The sequence below is a fragment of the Caloenas nicobarica genome, chromosome 5, assembly GCF_036013445.1.
Source record: "Caloenas nicobarica isolate bCalNic1 chromosome 5, bCalNic1.hap1, whole genome shotgun sequence".
Taxonomy (NCBI): domain Eukaryota; kingdom Metazoa; phylum Chordata; class Aves; order Columbiformes; family Columbidae; genus Caloenas; species Caloenas nicobarica.
In genome coordinates this window covers 25121204-25142137 of record NC_088249.1, presented here as the reverse complement: position 1 = coordinate 25142137, position 20934 = coordinate 25121204, and the positions used below count along the sequence as shown (strand labels likewise).

General features: G+C 41.7%; 1 protein-coding gene across 1 annotated transcript; it reads right to left on the bottom strand.

The window, feature by feature from the left end:
- FBXO33 (F-box protein 33) lies at nucleotides 1–20827 on the bottom strand. Its single transcript, XM_065635988.1, has 5 exons — nucleotides 20714–20827; nucleotides 19356–19855; nucleotides 12671–12781; nucleotides 6490–7175; nucleotides 1–2411 (listed from the first exon to the last, which is right to left on the bottom strand). The coding sequence occupies exons 1-5, from the start codon at nucleotides 20825–20827 to the stop codon at nucleotides 2140–2142; spliced, it is 1683 nt and encodes a 560-aa protein (XP_065492060.1). The 3' UTR covers nucleotides 1–2139.
- Between the last annotated feature and the right edge of the window lie 107 nt (nucleotides 20828–20934).

Here is a 20934-nt window from a genome sequence, read left to right as displayed (position 1 = left end):
AATAGTGGGACACCAAAAAAGTACTACACATTTTTTTTTTTCTTGAGCACATTAGATTTTGATTTAAGCAATTGCAACGGATGCAGGAATTTCTCAAAAATAGTCTTCTATAGTCTACAATCCACAGTTTACTGTATCAGTCTAATTAATAAGTCATATCATGATATACTGTTTGTGCTAACTGGGTCTGATAGTCTGACCTTTAGCAAAGCAGCCATCCCCTTCCTCCACCTCCTCAAAAAACGTTGACGAAATTCAGCCAAATTAAAAAAATATTACTGTACGACTTTTGACTCTTTTGTTGACCTAAACACAATGGGAGCTACCAGTTATACACAGCTTATGAACAATGTTGCATTTTAATTCTAAAAATCTTCATGCTGATACAATAAAGTATTTTATACAGCGATCAATTTTTAATGCTTTATTCATTGATTAAAAGAATATACATTTAACATAAACCATACAACATCAGTCATCAATTCAAACATTCAGCTGGTTTCCTTACATTTTCTGTCAGGAGTTTTTTTTTTTATCTGATCACATTTATAAGATAAAATCTCACCACATCTGGCATATACACACACTGTGCCAGTGGATTCACTCTACTGATGTACATATAAAATCCGCATGGTATGTGCTCACTGGAGACAAAACAGCGCACACCTGTCAAAAGGTCATTTTAATATAAGATGGTAAAACCATTTGTAAAACACATATAAACTTTTTCCATAAATAGAATCATATCTGGACATCTGTTGCATAAATTGTGTTTTCCAAAGCTTACAATATAGCAGCCAGGTCTCAGCACTGCTGGGCACCCACGTTGGCCACTTACTTTATTATTGCAGACTGTCCTTTAAACATTAAATGCACAACATTCGTACCACTTAAAACTGGGGTCAGGTGGAAGTCTCACAGAGACCACGTCTGTACCGCGGTTGCCCTGAAACAGTTAAATCGGCTTTTAAAGCCTCTCAGATATAACAAGATTTTAAAACATACTTCATGGAATGTTCTTCATGCATCATAGCAGCTCATACCTGTGATAGAACAAGCTTTGTATTTGTTTCCTTCCCTTCCTTTACATTCACTATTCACAGTGAAACAGGTGCATGTTTGTTAAGAGTTCTGAGGTTGCTGACTGAGCCACAGCACAGCTGTGTACCACAGGTCGAAATTCGACCTTATATATTACAATCTAGCAGTATCTGGCAGGCCAAGAGTCGGCCTGCCCCTGCCAGCATGTGGGCACTTCTTCGTTTTTAATCTATTCTTTGGCAGCTGACACAGGCGCTGACAGAGAAAATCCAGTGACTTGGTTGCTAGGGATTTCACGACTAATGTTTGTTTGCAGGTGTATACCTTTGTATTTGAGTCTTCACTGTTATGTTTTTACCTCATCGGAGTGCACATTCCTGGTTTTTTATTTTAAACTTTGGCCCAAAGCTAACTTTTAAGGAAGATGACAGAACATGAGAATAAACGAGGAGGAGCTTGCAAAGAATCTGACAGACTACAGCTTACGGAGTGAATCTGGAAGCGCAGGTACCCGGAAAGCTAGTGTTTCACACCACCGCTTGACAGCTAAGAAAAGCTGAGAACGGTAGTTAAATCATGCTTCAGAACCCGCACGTGACACAACGCAGGGTGAGGGTCTTACAAGGAACCGCCCTGGACAGACTGCTCTTCCTTCAAGCCCATGAAGCAGCACGCGACCAGGTGATGCACAAAATGACGGCACAGAAATCCACCAGGCTATGGATATGGGGATTTGAGAGAGTTGGCTCCTGAGCACGGAACTCCGATATAATAGTAAAATCATTCAAAATGCAGTTACTCAATAAAAGTAAAGTTAGCCGGCAACCTCAGACAGCCTTTGGCTGTATCTCTGTAAGGTTTGGTAGACAAGTCCATTAACCGTGAAAACCCTAAACACTGCCACTTTCAGCTTCTAAACCAATACCCGACTACGTTCTTTGATCAAGAAGTAGAATACACATATATAATTCTATATAGCTAATACTGATTAAACACAGCACAAAAGGGGTTAATTCACGCTACTAAAAGAAAAAAAAAAAACCAAAACATAATAGGACCCTACTTGCATATGTAACCACAGGAATTGTAAATAAGGAGCTAAATGCCTTCACTGAAGCTTTGCATCTCCCTGTAAAAGTGACGGGTTGGCTCAGTGAAGACACTGAGCAGCTCGATGTCCATGACTGCGTGCCAAGGTCGACCCAATCCCAGAGACACTTGCTCGATGAGATTGTGCACGGGATCCACATCCTGATCAGCCAGCTCTCCTTGGTCGAAATCAATGCTTTCTTCTGTGACTTCCAGAACTTTCAAGTCAGAGCCACGAAGACGAGCAATTGCTATAAGATTATGAGCCCAAACTGTGTAACCTGGAGGAAGGAGGAAAGAAAAAAAAAAAAAAAATTACTCTGTCATTTTGGTACAAGGCTTTTTTTTACTGAAGTACTTAATACCAGCGCCTCTAAACATCCTCCCCAACCTATTTTGTCACCTTCCATCTGAAACAATTCCCCTACAGTATTTTTTTTTTGGTTTGAAGTAGTAAATCCTCATTTCATATTCTGAATACAGAAGTATCAGAAATATCCCAGGTAGCTTGACCAAGCTTTTCTAGATATAATTCTTTTAACATTTGTAGAAAAGTGAACTTCTTTACTCCAAGGTAAGTTGTAACTACCATTTCAAACCTCCTGTAATCTATTTTGTAGTATAAATAAATAGAATGAAAAAAGTGGGTAATCAATTATTTTAAGGACTGTTTCGAAGCTGTGCTTGTGCTAGAAAAAAAAAAAATCTGAAGTTTGCCTTTGTTGCATTAAAGGTAAACTTGAAAAAAAAGCAAACCAAACAAACAAAAAAACCCAACATGCAGCAACCAGAAGCCTCTCCAGAAAACAGGTCACGCCAGTATTAAAAACAAAAAAATAAAAAATAATAATAATTTTTAAAAAAATCTACATATATATCTTCTTGTTCTATCTGAGATTAAAAATAATTACAAAGCTTCCCTCTCTTCCCATTAGCATATATTGGCATCCCTCTTTAAAAACACCTACTCCCCAGCTACCTGTCAGCTTTCTGTACCCTGGCTAAGGCACATGCTGAGCTCCCCCTTATTCAGATGCAAACCACAGATGATCTGGGAACTTCCCTTTTTGGAAGCTCTGCCGAGTCAACCCTTCCTCTGCAATAGGCTCATTTCTGCCTTCGTCATGGTTCTCACAGGTGCTAAGTCTCTTGGTGAGGTGCCCGCTTAGATTCCAAGCAAAGCCGCAGTCTGCACAGTGTTTGAAGTGGGGAATTAAGCTGGTGAGAAATAAAAACTAACCATGGTTTGGTCTTCAATGACGCAGTTAACATGCTCTTATCATAATGTATCAAAATAAGACAGCTAATTAAAGAATGAAGAAAACTAATGTCAAAGTAATAAAGGAGATATTTTTCATTCTTTTTTTCTTTTACTTTTTCCTGCTGTTCATCTCTAACGCTTCCTGTAAATATGTTGCCCAAGGTAGGCAGGTTTTCAACAGAGCAGCCTGCACACACCTGTATGGCTCATTTCTTGTATATTAGCCATTAGGAATGAATGAATTCCCACAATTTTCCTCTGCTGATACTTCACCTCCAGCATAACTGCCCACAGAAGATGAAGTTGTCAATAAGGCTGTAGGACATGAAATCCAATCGAAAATTCCACCTGTACAATGACACTCCCTTATCAGGATTTGAAGGAGCTCACAGCACCTTCCAGTTATCTTGATCGTAAAGGAACTTACTAAAGAAATCCTTGACAGAAAATGCTAGAGGAAAGGGAACAACAACTGCGGTTAAGTCCCCTGCTGTGCCATCCCTGTGGTTCAGGTATATGGCTTTTGCTATAACTTCTCAAGGTCAGATCCTCCATGTTCTGGAACAACTTAATCTCATTGTAAATTAACCCTCCTTTAAAAAATTTTGCCTGAAGTTTCTCAGTAACCTTTCAGCAGCCAAAAAGCCTCTGCTTGGCTAAGTATTCAGAGGTGACAGGGAATGATCACTTCACTACAAATATCACTGAAAAACAAATTCACCACCCGCACATCATAATTTGTTTTTCCATTCCAGTAAAAATTCTAACTTTAGTTTCGCTCATGGACAGAACAAAACCGAGAATATCATACGTAACACAATATGTTTACAACACAAAGTCTTGAAAATCCACATGCTGTGTCCTTCTCTTAAGCAGGAGAGAAAAAAAAAAAGAAAACAAACTTCAACCCCCATAGATAGACGATGCTTTTTATTTACAATATCAGACAATACCACTCTGACTATTCTACTGTCCCCATACCATAGGACCACACACGCTCTTCACACCCTTCCTTTATTCTGCAATAATGTATTTAACGTCCTTCAATCAGCTTCCCTCTGCTCCTGAAGAGGCGACCTGGGTGGAAAGATATGACTTCCCACAGAATAAAATCTCGAGGTACTCAAGGAAAAGAGCGTCCTTAGGGTATGTTTTCCCCCTCCTCTTTTGGTCAGTGACAAGGGGCAGGCAAAACTATATGTAAACCAAAGCCTTTTTTTTTCCAGAGCAAACTAATATCAAAAAAGGGAAAACAAAACAAATAAAAAGCCCAACTCACATGAACTGAGAAGTATTGGAAACTGAAGAATCGCCACTTCAAGAGACAGGATAAAAAACCTGAGTATTACATGTAAAGCAAATGATGGCACCTTGAACAAAACCATCATTTTTTCCTGAAGGAAGCTTGATAATACCAAGAACAACGTGACAAGTGCAGTTGGAAACCATTATCTGGTAAACCTCAGAAGATAAAAGCGTGAGGCTAAGATGCTGTACTGAGGCATCACAGCATCCTAGATCTTTCTTCCTAGTCACGTTTTTCCCACAGTTGCTACTCTAGAAGAAAGATGCTTATGCTGTAGTACCACAGAAGTCATATTCTCAGCTCAAAAAAGATCAGGAGGCATTTGTGAGCAGCTCAGCTAGATTCTGCTGCAAGGAGGGGAGAAAAGAAGGGGATAGAATCCGAATCCCACTGTCAGAGGAAGGGTGATATTGGGCCATTCTCTCCTCCAGGTATACACAGCATCTCTCCAAAGAAGATGCAGCAACCACCATTTGCTAGACAGAATCACAGGCAATGTTTGCTTTCCCAGTGCTCTGCACAGACTAATACTTTCCACTCAATACACATGCACTGATATTAAATGATACTATGGCTAGCTTATGTTCAGATATATTGCCATCTTTTTAAGTTTAGATAACACACTAGAGGACTTCCCTGTAGCAGGAGGACAATTTCAGGTAATGCCTTAAAAAAAAAAAAAATCCTCAAACTTGTATCCAAATGTTAAAAGAAACTGCCAAAATCCACATTTAGAGTGGTATGGTCATGTGCCAGTATCTGTCAGACCTGGAAATGATAAAGGAGAGACAGTTGAATTGATTTTTTTTTTTCCCATATAATTTTTCAGTAGAAGACAGTGGAAAAACTTTTTCTAGCAAATGCAGCAGGACCTTCTGACTTTATCCAAAGGAAATCTGAATGTACAACCTTGACTGCTGAAGGTCTCTCCTGTTTGTGCTGAATGGCTGGAGATTTACTCCCCCAAGCAGCCTGAGGAAACGGGCATTCATTCTTATGCAACACAATACAGAGTCATTACTTAACTCCTTCATGCATTTTCATGCTAACTTGGTCTTGAGAAGCTGATTCCAGCACAAACCAAAAAAACCCCTATTCTGCATTATTTCAGTATCAGGTGCCTTAAAATTTGCAAAATAACTGTAACTTCTAGCACGTACTGTACTGATGACAAAGCTGAATACAAATGCACACCTTCTTTTCAGTTTACTATTATCTAGCAAATAAATAGGTGGGATAAACCTAGCTTGGGTATTACTGGTGAAACCAATGCACTCAGCAAGGCAACCTCCTCCACATTGTATTTTTCAGCCTTCATCTGCCACCAAGTTGGGGACACACTTCTTTACCTCAGCCATGTTATTTACAAACAGGAAGCACAATCATCTCATCTTGCCAGCATACAAGCTCACAGTAAAACAGTAAATATTTTCAGTGGTCACATTTACAAAACCAGCCACTTAGTGCAACTTGCACAGCACAGATCACTTTCAGGATAAGCCTCCTGGAATGCTCAGTTCTCGGTTATCCTCATTTCTGCGAGCGGCCTAATAAAATCCTATGTGACTTCTCAACAGAAGTTAGTAAGTTGCAAGTATGTTTAGAACTCATACACAATAAACATCTTCATATTTTCAAACAGAAAAATACCAGCATAAGAAACAACAGCACATATAGCAACTGTGGAGAAGAGTTTTGAACACCACTCCACCAAACACATAATGATTAGAAAGGCTGAAGTGTTGTAAGTACTTCAAAGTCACATATTATGCCCATGCAACGTGTTACCTACCATGAACAGCTAGAAGAGACAGCCGTGTGCACCTCCAGGCTAATAAGACAAGTGGATCTTCATTCCGGTTGTCGCTAAGATCTGGGAAGCCAGACATATCTATCACATCATTCATTAGGATAAAATGAGTGAGGAACTTGTCGTACTGCCTGGATATGAGGTCAACGACAGCCCCTGAAACACAAGTGATGTAGCTGTCAAAGTGAATCCTCTCTAGGGGGATACTGGGCTTAAGAATCCTTAACATATCATCGCTCTTGACATCAAAAGCCATTATGTAGACCCGAAGATTAGTGCTGTTGCGAGTCAGCGCCTTCCAATTCTCATCTTCTGGCATGCTGTCCAATGACTTGTGCATTATGGAAACACTGTGGACCAGGAGGGACAGTCGATGCAAAGGCACATGGTTGCTGTCAGCCAGGACTCTTGCCATTTCAGCTGTAAAATCACAGAAATCCAAAGCGAGCGAACGCAGATTCACAAAGCGCTCCAATTCAACTGCAGTGATAAGAGTGGTATTACCAGGGATGTGGTTGTCCAACAAGCTCAGATGTTCCATGGTGTTGGCTATGGGGTTTGATAAGGAGGACAACGATGTGGGAGTTACTATTTGCAGCATAAACCCGCAAGAGAGCCATTTCAATTGCCTGCTATTGCCTAATATCTCTTCAAACAGCTGTTGTATTCTGCAAGTAAACAAAACAGACAATGATCCTATTAAACATGGTTTAGTCCTACCAATTGCATACCATTCTTTTTTTTTTTTTAATTCAAGAATTATTCTTCTTTCATTTATGGTCTTGTTCTGCAGGAAGGTGCTATTATTATGGTTCTTATAAACTACAAATGTTAGAACCTGACTCTGCAGACCTCCCACAGCAATTTAACCTTGACTGCACTTAAAGGTTTCAAATTGTAAACTAACTTGAGAAAAATTATGTACTTTATCCTTCAAAAAACAGTGGCACACTATGAACCCTCATTTTATGTATTTTCCAGCACATATTTAACACCCTCCCACACACATTTTATGCAAATAAGAAAACCTGTAATGCTTTTAAAACACAGCTCTTGTTTTTAAAAACAGCTTTTCATATTTGCTAACCTCTCCAGAACTGCAAATTCATTATTGAAAAAAAAAAAAGTCATTTTCAATGAAAGGCTGCAGAAACTTGACTTTGAGTATAAGTTAGAATTATCTGAAACCACCTGCTTGACTTGGCTCATTAAGGGTAAAGAACAAACATATGAGAAGATTCTAGAAGATTCTTTAAATAATTCCAAATGTACAGCTAACTAGATTCTCAAGTGTCAACAGGCTCAAGTTTTACCAAAACAACTTGGACCTTGTAACATTTCAGTCTCAGATTATCAGTGCCAGGTGATTCTCAGCACTGCCAAAATCCTCATGCCATTTATTATGCTGATGATTATTATTAACTTATTCTGATGCATCCCACCTCTCCTTCCCCTTTATTTTTTTAATGAAGGGAAGTTCTTTAAGTTAGATATTTAATTCAAGACAGTAACAAAACTATTTTAAGATTTTGAATACTAAATTCAAATAGTTCAAACTCTACAAACTTTTCCCAAACAAATATTTTTCCAGTCTTCGTCCCATGAGGCCCAAAAGAGCCCCCCTGCCCAAATGACAAGTGTTCTTTGAGCATATTCATTTTAGAACACACGTGTAGATGAGCATTTGATCTCAAACCCTGGTCAGCCAGAAGGAGAGATCAGCATTAAAGGGAAGCAGTGGAGCCGGGCTGTGACACTTCATGAAACATCAGGGAACAAGATGCAAAGACCTCCGTACAAGATGAGCAGAAATCTTTGTGCCTCAAATCAGGTAACGGTTTGCATAAAACACTTTTTCCTTTGTTGTTATGAGTATCTGTATACTTTATACATCTAAACAAAACAATGTTACAAAGTTATTATTCTCATCCATGTATCTTTATTCAAGATAATGTCCAGATAAAATTAAAGGCTTATTTAGCCCAGTATCCTGATTGACAGCAGAGAAACACTAACGCCTTAAGACTGAAGAAGGAAAGCACATAAGGATACTTCTCAAATATCTCCCTAGTTTCAAAAAAAAAAAAAAAAATTAACTCAGACCTCCTGAGCCAGAGGTGGCTTTCTGTACTCAGTAACCCTCAGGGACCTCACTTCTACAAATTTCTCCGTGTAAACTTTTAGCAACTGTAACATCCAAAACCAAAGATCTCTGCAGTGCGATTCCCTCCTCTTCTTGCTTGCACTGAACCTGTCACCTTCTACCTTCGATGCCCCATAATCCTGTTGTAAGAAAGACATGAGATCAGTCCTTATTCATCCTCTCCCCTTGCAAATCCTTACTCATCCTCTCCCTTCCCTGCACGTGCTTTCTTCCTTCAGCAAAGAACATGCTGGGTCTGCCGGGCCTGGCTTCTTTTCTAAGTGGAAAAGTTGGTGTGGTTATTGTATTTATCTATTACACATCGCAGTTCCCAAGGTTTTGCTTAGTGCAGTCATCAGGTTTAAAGACTTCAGTTCTCCCAGATCTTCTCCAGATATTTTTTTTAAACTGAGGACCAGCAACTGTGACACAAACACAGTTTTAAACAACAGGTCAAGAGTCATAGATAATGTAGTTTCACTATTTTAATTCCTAAATTATTTTACAGTTCAGATGAGCCTTGTTTGATCCTGGCAAAGTTTGTTTCATAATTATTCCTGCCAATGCTTAAATTGAAAGCACATTCTCTGACAATCGCCCAAAGAAAAAGGTTCTACCACAGGAGACTTTCTAATTTCCTCCAAGGAACAAAGACTCTTCCCTCCCCTCTCTCATCATAAACATCTATGAAAGGTGCTGTAATGGTTGCAGCAAATGTAGAATTTATTTTGTAATAGTCCAAGTAGTCAATCTTAATAGTGCTTGTAATATTTTACAGAACAATTGAAAAGATGACAAATCAATTTTGAGATACTCAGTAGAATACTACCATCTATATACCTCACTGCACTAAAAATCTGTTTAAATTGCGCTTCTGATAAAACTTATATATCTAAGTTTAGAAGAGCACTGCTCTAGTACTTGCACAACTCAATGAAAAGAAATACGTTACAGAACTCTGCAGCTCTAGGGTGGTTCCTTCTCCCCTATGGGAGCTGCAGTAAATAACTTTTCAAAAGAGAGATACGGATTTAATGCTAGCTATACATCAACTTTTTAGTGCAAGCATCAAAGCATTTATACAAGTATTTAGATTTGTGCTGATAGTCTACCACCCTGTAGCTTCTAAGAAAACTTTCCCCAGTTCTTTGCCAATTCAATAAAAAGAGATCAAACATGTCAATAGAGAATATTTAATAGTGATCACTTTTGGATTGTTTTTAATACCTGCTTTATAGAAGGCCAGATGGGACGCACAATATAAACCACAGGCTGTTAGTTTTAACATATTTCAAATAAATTTTCCAAACACCCTACCAGGGTTTTTTCCTCCCCTGCAAATTCCTATGCACATTCTATTTTTCACAACCAGACTGCATCTAAGTGGAGTTTGCAAAAATACTTTGAACTGTGATCTAGAAATTTAGACACATTAAGTGAATTCTTGGGAATTAACACCTACTTTATTACCATATTAATTTTTACTTCAACTGCCTTGCACGTAGTACCACATTTATGCCAACTTACACACGGTTATCTTAAACTTCACTTATAAAACAAAATATAAGCAGAGCGCAGCACATGGAAGAAAGCAATGTAACCTAGTGATGCCTCAACAAGTGTACTTCATCAGTTCCCTTTACTCCCAATTACGGGATGTCCACCAACCACCTGAAAACCACGAAGAGTCATATTGGAGCAAAGCATTTAAAAAAATAAAAAACTCAGAATAAATTACTTTCACAGTTAATGCCCCAAGTAGTGCTTTCAGCCAGAGGAGAGACCAGAGCCTGACTAGACAGGCTGAGTTACTGTTTAAGCCCAAAAACCAGTCCTGACCAGTACTGGAGCACATCGATCGCCCTGGACAGGAAACAAACATATTACTAAGGTCCATATGGAGCCTATTTGTTTAATTAAAGACTATCAATCAAAATCTTTTGTTTAATAACAGAGGCTAAACTGGTTCTTTTGAAAAGCAAACTATCTGAACCACACGGATCCATCATAGGAAGCAGATTTCAGAAAGCCAAAATGTTAAACAACTACCTTTTGTTCAACTCAAGACAAATGCACTGTTTACACTGAGCTTCCCAACACTAAGGAACTGAGTTGCAAAGAGAATTTTAGAAAGTAACCAGGGACACATGCAATATAGAAAAAGCACAAGCATTACAAACCCATGCTGATCACTGCAAAAGTACATTTTTGAAAACATAATCCAAAGCCTCCTCTCCCTCAGAACAACCCTTAGTCTGAACCTGGGGGAGCAGCCTAATGGTTCTGTGCTGAGATTTCACCCATGGTCTGTTACACCCAGCTCAATACTACCAACTTGAGGAAGCCCCACATCTTCTCCGAGTGCTTTAACTGCAAGAAGTTCCTGAAACAGCTCGGAAGGTTTATCACCGTCTGGGTTCCAAAAATCCTCAACTACCAATAACGCAGTCTCCAAAGGTTGCTCAATATCTTTCAGTGTTAGTTATCAGTAACCACATTTTGCAAGTTCAGTGATGCAAACCTCAAGTACCAAAGACAAGACTAAGGAGCCCTAAAATAAATCTGCTGCTACTGTTGAGAGCTTAAGAACACTGAACACTATCAGCTTTCCTTTAATTTAGACAAGGACTAGCAGGTCCCAAATACATTGTTTTATTCTAGAAAAAAACCCCACAAAAACAAAAACCAAAAAAACAACATCAAAACCAATCAAAAAGAGAGGTATAATAGCATTTATTTGCTCGTTCCAAAATGTGCAAAGGTCAATATTTACCTAAAAGACTAACTCAAATTAGATAATAAGTTTTGAATGGTTTATGGCTCTGAAATGTGCATACTTATTTTCATTATTTGTTTGAAGAAATGTTTAACTATGCACTCAGCTGAGTAAACATCTGCTTAGATGGCTCTCTAAGCCCCTTGACAAAGATTTGATTATATATTTATGCTTTCGCAACAAAGGATATGAAAAAAGGAGCTTTTACTAGATCAGCCTTTTACCTGCACACAGCACTACAGTACATAGGTTCAATAGAATCCCAAATTGTTCTAAGTTCTGTGATCTAAGCATAATGGATGACAAACACACAGTATGAGACACACATCTATATTTTGACTGTTTGGCAAATTTAAGTCAGGGCCAAACATTTAGTTTGATGGTTGTGTTCACATACATACATTGATCTGATGAGATACCTACACCAGTTCTAAAACCACATTAAAAAGTAATAGTAAAGAGCTGGAGCGGCTGTACTTATTCCACTCCCACGCTACTGGGATAAAGATGTTCAAACTGACACAAAATAAAGTTATGGTATTCAGGGTTTATCTACATGGAAAGTTTTAGCAGAACTGCTGAAATAGTTAACTTAGCATCACTCCCTCTGTGGTAATTTAGTCAATAAATCAGTAGCTTTTCACATTGTATTTAATGTTCTCCAAAGAAGAACAGCTAGCTATTTGGATTGTAAGCATTCAAGGACTGTACCATAATGTAACTATGGCAAGCTAAAATACACCTCTGAACTAAACAAGCGCATTGTGAACTATCATCTTCCAGGAATTCTGCAAATACATAACCTAGATTTGAGATGCAACTTGAAATAAGTTGTGTTTCTGTTCTCTTTTGAGTTTACTTGCTACATGTCCTCAATTCTTGTGAAATACAACAGACGACTTCCTTTCCAATTTTTTCACGTACAGCAACAGCAGAGGTGCTGGTAACAACCCCCCATCCCTCCTCCCCTTTTGTGCCATTAACATAATATTGTTTCTAGAACACAATTAAAGAGGAAAGAAAGGATTCTCACTCTGCTCAGATGGGGAAAAAAAAAAGCCACAAAACCAGACCACTTCATGTAAATAGTAGGAACAGAAATGAACTCAATTTAAGAATTTAGATTCTCATCCTATTAAAAAAATTAAAGTTTTCTCAGTCATGTATTGCAGGCATGAAAATCTCTGCTCTGTTATCCATTTTTATTATTTCAATGTATTTAATAATTTACAAATATAACTTACTGCTTAATCTTCTTGCCATCGGGGTCAACCTTGCCGAGGTATGTATTTGATATACTTCCATGTTGCTGCAGAATGCTTATATCCCCAAAGAGACTTAACTTCTGGAGGTTCCTACAAAACGACAAAATAAAAAGGAATCTGTACACCAAATTAAAACACTGTGAGGAATCATTCTGGATAAGACAAACACAGACAATAATAACACATTATTACATGGAACACGTGGTCTATTTTGGGAAACATCCTACTGTCCCAAAATACAGGCACATATGGATCTACAAAAAAATGAGAGCGAAGTGTAAAGGGAAGAGGGCTACATAAACTGCTGAATCCAGCTGTAAAAGCAAATGCCAGTTTTCAGTCACCACAGGAGGATTCTCAGCAGGTCAGCGCCATAAAGAAAACTTTCGGCAGTGCTTTCATGCACTTTTTAATCCTTGCAACATATGTGTCAGGTGTCACAGATGAAAACATCCAATACCTATTCCTTTTAACATTTAATGGTCAAGTAGCAGACAACCACAAACAACCCTGTCTGAGTAGTTATGTCTTGCAGCTGGGTTACAAACGGGAGCCCAAACCTGCCTCCATCAAGGCAACACAAATCTCAGACAGGAAAAGAGAAAGCTCCCCACACCTTCGGTGTCTAATTTCTGTTACATTAAATTAGGAGAAACTCCTCTAATATTTCCCATCGGTGACCAGAAGAGGACTAGAGGTGCACCATGACATAAAATTACAATTTTTAAAAGAGGTACCTAAAAAAAACAACCTCTAAGTTTATGCTGGACATGACTCAGTGTGCTGGACAGTCAGTTTTCCTTTCCCTAGTACAGTTTATTTCTCTGACTTGCATCTTTTCTGTTCTGAACAAAGATCAAGCAAGAGATATGAAAATTACTACAGTTTTAGAGTAGCTGTGTGGTATTTACTTGTATTTTTATTTTTTTTAACTGACTAAGTTTCAGGTCAACATTTTTTTATTTATACATGCTGTAAATTAGATTTACTCCTAACATGCAAGGACTAGTCTGCACAGGGCAGAAACTCCAGTTTCATCACAAATGGATACATGAGTTAAATTAATTTTAAACAGTAGATGCCAATTAACGTGTAGCTGACAATTAAGCGAGCTACACGAATCCTTCTTTCTGCTGTCTTACAAATCATATGGTAGTATTTCAGATGAGCTTTGAGGAAAACACAATCCAATTACAATTCTCAAAGCACAGGGAAGCTCTGGTGCCAGTTCACCACCTCCACAGCTGGAGCCGATATTCTACCAGTGGGGCAGGGGAGCTAGCAAGCAGTCAAGTTTTACATTTCTTAAGTAAGTATGAACTGCAGTCTGTAATTGGTATCTATCATAAATCATAATTTACCTGTTCTGGAGCTCCTGTATTCAGTAAGTGTACACTAGTTTCCTGAAACCTATCCATTCTTGCACCTGCTACTTTTCTTCTATAGGTGAACAACAACGTAACAGCAAGATCCACAAGCTTCACATCAATTTGGATGCATACTAGAGCCAAATACCTAGATTTGAAAACTATTTCAGAAATTCTAACAATTTCATATTTAGTCTTTTAAATACAGGACTACTTAATATAAACTGAGCCCTGCCCACATACTCAATGCTCTTTACAATGGAAAAAGGCAATGCCTGATCCTACTGAAGAGTAAGCTTGGCTGGGAAATCTGAGGACACTGGCATCACCTCCGAGAGTATTTTGGGCTCTTCTTTCCTCAAAAGCTGTAAGAGCTGGTCTGGTATGGCAGGGAAAGAAGCAGAAACCTCCAGCTGGTGTGAAAGGCAGTGTTCACAGCCAATGCTATAATTACACTTTTTTATCTTCTGATCTCTGTGACTTAATGCTGAGAACCAAGAGACAAAACGCAACCTTCAAAACCATTTTCAATTGCCTGCATATTCACATCACACACAGGTCTTGTTTTGTGCTACCCATACCCCCCATGAATGCTACCGCAAGCAGGTATTAATTTCAGAGCCACCAAACTACAGGACACATGAAACACTATTTACTAGTATCCCGCACATTTTTACTGCATCTGACTGCCATTGCAGGCACTACAGAGATGCACGGAAAAGCTCTCCACCTCAAAACTTGAGCAATGAAAACATCCCATTATTTTTCCATTCACAGTACAGTCATTACCATCAACAAACTTGATCACAGTTCAACACACTATTACATTTTTGCTACTATTTGCAGTGTCCTATAAATCTCTACGGCATTCAGCTCATATCTCATTATTTCATAGAATTAGTAAAGTGATTTCTATTTAAATAAAATTATTTAGAAGTTGTCGCCTTCTGCTAAAAGTAACTCTGGCATCTCAATCCTATGTACTACCCATACACACAGCTGGGGAAGAATGTGTTTTGAGGAGATTTCTGCACGATTTATTTTCCACTAGCTCAAGAGGTGTACTAAAAGTAATAAGCTTCTTACTAGGCTCCATCTTCAGTTTTAGTGGGTCTTTTTGAATGCATAATTAAAGAAAAAAAGAGCCTACACAATGAAAATGTCCTTGCTTACATTCAACATGAACAAAGTGGTAAGGCACATGTTGTATTGTTATGCTAGTTTTCTGACATTTTCAGCTGCCTGCTCATACCAATAGAAGAGAGTCATAAGAAAACTTCAAATACAGATGCAAGCTGCTGTTCTGAGCGATTCACCAATTTTTGGCAACTCCAAGATAGACACCGTACTTCACCAAGATACCACAGTTTTACTACCATCTGCATTTTTTTTTTCCACACCAGAGATCAAACAAGTCACACAAATTAAGGTGCTGCAGAGGGAAGGGGCAAGAGGGGATCACTACCCTCCTGTCGTCCTGTGGAAGCAGCTAGAGGAGAAACCACACGCTGGGATTTGAGAGTTACATAAGAACACAGAATTTTCCTACGGAATGATCAGCAGTTGCTTATTAGCTGCTGTATGCACTGAAATGACTCACAGAAAGTTTGTCGCCCTCCCACCTGCCTTCCAGAGCTTAGTTTTGAAAGATCAGTTTGAGAAGGCACAGATTATTAGGATCTCCTAAGAGCCACCAAGAAACAACTTGTCCCTCCTGATATTGCTAAAGAACATTACACCAACCTGCCCTTTTTTTTATTTTAATAGAAAGTAGAATATCAAGTGTTTAAACAATAATATACCTTGTTATTTTGCTTCATTTACTGTCATACGCATAATAGCTCTTGGAAAGCTACAGATCACTATAAATGCTACTTTAGTGCCTTTTAATTAGGTAAATTACAGATTTTTAGAGCTCATCATGGTCCCAGAGCTATTAAAGCAATATTTTGGGAGTAATATGCTGCCACCCACAAAATAAAGTTTATGGCGACTCAAGCTCTACCTCAAATATGAGGCAGACCTAGAACATAGCTTTTTGGATTACAACTGGCTGCCAGCAGTAATAGTCAGAATACTATCAGCTGGTTTTAAACCAAGTTGAAGACAAGTAGTTATTTCCTTAATTCCATCAGAATTAGCAAAGGTCACTCTGAAATATTTTTCCAGAGGCTTAACAGGCAGACTTTCTTAGAAAATGGCGACTTTATGTTGTACGGAAAATGCTTTTATTAGCAAAAACACATATAATTCTCCTCTACCCAAGAAATCATCTAGGAATTGCATCACTTTAGTTGTTATGTTTCTCAGGTCCTGCGGTATTGAAAAACCTCAAGGAATTCTAGAGCCATCTAAAGTACTCTTTTTTTTTTTTTTTTTCCTCCTGCAAGGAGGGGGGTTGTTACTGTACTGTTTAATAATAGATTTAAAAGCCCAAAACAAGATTACACAGTTAAGAAACAGCGTAGCATTTCACAGAAGTAGACTTCTTCCTCCCCAGTTCTGAAGCGTAAGATGGAAATTCTCTGAATTTCTCTGCTGAAAAAACTATCATAAGGGCTGACAGGAGTTATGAAAGAATCATCCTGTTTTAAACTTAATTCCAAAAGGAATGCATTTACAGCGATTCGTCACTGGAGAAGTTAAAAGCACTGCCGTTTCCATTATTCTGGAAATTACAATAGCATACTGCAAACACAAGAAGGAATTATTAATTATCCTTGAGTTACAGATGAATAAACAGAAGCAGAGAAATAAAGTGATTGGACTATGGTCATTCCTTAGACAAAATTCAGCATCAGGCAGGTGACAAAGCCTCCGGTTTAGACACGCAGTCACAGTAAGGACTAAGCAGCTATTTGACCCATGTTAATGCTCGTTCCCACCTCGTTTCAATCTCTAAACTACTTAAAGAGCTAAAAAACAGTGTTTTACGTGCAAACTGATCTGTTATCGGTAGCTACCTCACCAGAAAAAAAAAAATCAAAATAAACTAAAAACCTAATCAAGGAAAAAAAAAGGAGTCTATTCAGAAAGTAAATTTGAATAAAAGGTCAAGTTTTTAATGTAAATCAACCCACTCAATTTTTTAAATGCTAAAAAAAAGCCTGCTGTAATAACCAGGTATCCTGTGTTCCCCAGTCATACATTATTCATTTCAAAACAAAAGAGCACGATGCAAATGATTTGAAGAGAGCAAGAAAGTACAGTACTACCAAATCCTATCAAATTTGTAAACTTTTTACCTCTAGTTTACCACCCGAATTATAGTGACCTACCAGAGAACAGGTATGAGAAACGGCTACTTTTACACGGTATTTTAGTGCAGCCCTAAGCCACACTGTACATGCAGAATCTGTAAAAAGAACTTTAGAAAGCAAGTGTCCTTGTACAAGTTTCAGATAAGGCCACAGAGAACAAGTCTTTTGAAAAAGAAAAAGTGACCAAAGTCCTTCTCACAACACATTAAATTTTGACAGTCTCATATTTTAGTGAGACAGAAAAAAAAAAAGGCATTTTAGTTTTTCCAACAAAACCCTCAGGCAACATCTCCTGCAGATACTATTTATTTTAAAATTCCAAGTCCACATGGTGATATTTGTCTTGGATCAGATAATCACCAACATAGCTTCAATATTTTTTCCACTTATGACATTGGCTGGATTTCCCAAATATTCAACAGCTCCTCAAAGGCAAGAGAAGACCAATCGAGACAGATGATCATGATTTGCACACTGAGGATTCACAGGGCAAGAAATAAATTAAGGTGAAGGCGAGCGGGGACCAAGGAGCCATTTTCAGATGTTTCAGTAAGGTTACAGCAGTAAGGTTTATAACCCTCGACCATCACAGCTGCACCGCAGGAAGTACCTGCTGGGCACAACAGAGCAGGGGAACCGAAAGTGAGACTCCACACACCACATTTGCATTCATCACAAACCAACGAGGAATTAAAGTTCTCTTGCTACAATTCAAAATAAAAAAGCAAGGAGGCCTCAAACTACTCCCTCTGGAATCAACAAAAAGCGGTGACCAGACCATGATTCAGGTGCAGACAGTTTTCCAAAAGCCATCCACAAGGTTTAATTCATCTTAAAGATACCCTGAAATACTCGCAGCTTCTTGTTTTCTTGATAGGTGAAGCTATATGCACACAGAGGGAAAATAATATTAACCATTTCCTATCCTAAAATTTGCATAGCTTTCCAAACACATCACAACCTGACTGCAATATCCTTGCTTTCCCGTCCTAGGCACTGACTAGAGGCCATATATTGGGATATCTGATTATTATCTTTTTTAAAAGATATTTATCTTGATCACAGCCACACACGGTAAAGAGAATGCACTTACTTTCGTTTTAAAGAACTCCAACCTGAGGAGATTATTTACCCTGCCAAGCTAAGTCTGAAAAAGCAGGATCTAAACACATCTTAACTCCAAAGCATGGGAAAATGTTTCTACCATTTAAATTCAATTTGGTCAAGAAAGTCTGACATCTGAAGTATTTTTTCAATAAGCAAACATAAACCCCTCCTCCTAGTTAAAACCAAGTCAAACCTTACTTTAGCAGGTAACAAACACAAGAGCTGGCATGCACGCTCAGCTTTTCAACACCAAAAATCCTCACAGCCGGAACGGTGAAAATATTTTATTGGGGCAGTCCTCCATCCCTTTGCCTCCACAAGAACACGGGTGCTGTAACTTTAACTCCTTTAATAATTTTTCAAGAGATTAATTATATTTCAATCATGCATAAGAGGTCTAAAGCCTGTCCATAGTAAGGCTTATATTTTAAAGTCAGAAAGGTGCCTCATTAGGCACCAAATTCAAACTCCCAGCTCTCCCTTGCTCCATGTGAGCCGCATTCCTCCTTCTTTCAAAAGGACGAAGTAGTTCTGATTACTACAGCTACATCTGGTTTGCATATTGACTAGCCGCTTGCCAACTAAGCGTCCGCCTTCATTTTCTCCATCAAACTACAGAACACGACAAAAATCGGTAGTTCGAGGCAGCGCGCCTCCGCTTCAGCTCAGCTGGCGGCAGCGCCCCTGGGTCACCCCCGCCGGCTGCGCGGGTGTCCCCCGCGCCGGGGCTCCAGAGGCGCAGCCCCAGCACGAACCGGCCGGTGCGGGTCACCCACAGGCGCCGCCGCCGGGGGCGGACGGGACGGCCGGAGCGCGGCCCCGCGCGGCTCAGGGGGCTCCGCCTGCCCCCGCCGCCTCCCCGCACGGCCCCGCCGGGCGAGGCGCGGCCCTCCCTCCCTCGCTCACCCCGGGCCCGGCCCGCAGCGGTACCTGTTGTTGCGGACGCTGCTCAGGACGCACAGCACCAGCTCCAGGTAGGTCCTCAGCAGGTCGAGCCAGCGCGGGCACAGCGGCGGCGCCTCCCCGTCGCCCGCCGCCGCCGAGCCCTCGCCCGCCGCCGCCGCCGCCCCCGCTCCGCCGCTGGGGTAGTTGTCGGCGGCGAACTGTACGCGGAGCTCACGGACGAACCAGCCGCACTTGCGCATGAGGAACTCGAGGCGCGGGCGCTCAGCCGGCGAGACGCGGAGGCTGAGGCGGAGGCGCGGCCAGAGGGCCGGGTAGAACAGGCACTCCCGCCAGTGCGAGCAGGCGGCCGAGGCCCGCAGCCGGTCGGGGCCCGCCAGGAAGGAGAAGATGTGGACCACCAGCTCGCTGGGCAGGGAGCCGGCGCCCACCGCCTCCCCGCACACCGACATGCCTGGCGCCGGCCCGGGCCCCGCGGCTGCTGCGGCGGCCACAGGCGGCGGCGGCCCCGGCCTCGCCTCCGGCTCCTGCGACAAAAACAACAACATCAATGACAAGGCGGAGGGGGCGGGCGCCGGCCGGGACGCGGCTGCTGCCGGGACGCACCACCCGCGCCGCCGCCGGGGGGGGGGGACGAGAGGCGGAGCGGGACCTACCACCACCCAGCGCGGCGGGGAGGGGCGCGAGAGGGAAGAGGTGGGCCGGGCCCCCCGCCAGCGCGGCGCCGCGTGGGCCATACCACCCAGCCTGCAGGGGGGTGTGAATACGCACGCCGCCGGCGCCGCGCTCTGTTCCTGCGGAGCCGGGAGAGCCGCCGAGCCGGAGGGAGGAGGAGTTACCCCGCGGGGGAAATGGAACGTGCCATCGGCCGAATGGGAGGCGGAGCCAGGCCAACCGCCTCCGGGACGGGAGCTGAGCCCTTAACCCTTCTGTGCCGGCAGCGGGGCTGCCGCTGACGCGGGGTCCTGTCCCGCCGCGGAGCCCGCGAGCCCCAGGCACTTCGCGACGGGGCCTGCGTGCTTCCGCGCCAGCCCCGCACCGGAGCTCCGGGCGGCGGGCAGGAGCGCAGCTTCTCGGCAGGGCGGGAGTGCCGGGGTACCTACCGGCGCGGCACCCTGAGGGGCTGGTCCGGCAGCGCGGGCTCCCCCGCCTGCCCCCGGCTCCTCCGCCCTAACGCAGTGCGGCGGGAGGCCCGGGACCGGGGCGAGGCTCCGGAGCCAGCTCCCCTGTGGGCTCGGCAGCTGGCGGAGCCGCCGCCGGTCTCTGGGAGCGCGGGGCGCTGCCGGGGGGCAGGCGCGGGAGGGGCCCCGTGTTCGGGAAAGCTTGGAAAGGGTGTCGGGTCGCGGCGGCCGGTTTCTGACCGCACGTACAGCCAGAGAAATTACCTCAGCAGCGTTCCGGCCGCCGCTGCGGGAAACGCGCTGACTGGGCAGGAAAGGCGAAGCGCGACGGAGAGTCCGACATGTGACAGGGCTGGGTGCGAGCCTGAGGGGATGCATGAGGAAATGCTCCGCTCCTTAGCTCCCTCAGTTTCTTATAACTCAGCCGTTTTGTAATGCCCCTGCCAACATCAGCTGTAGGTGTGAGAAGAAAACTTATTTTGTGC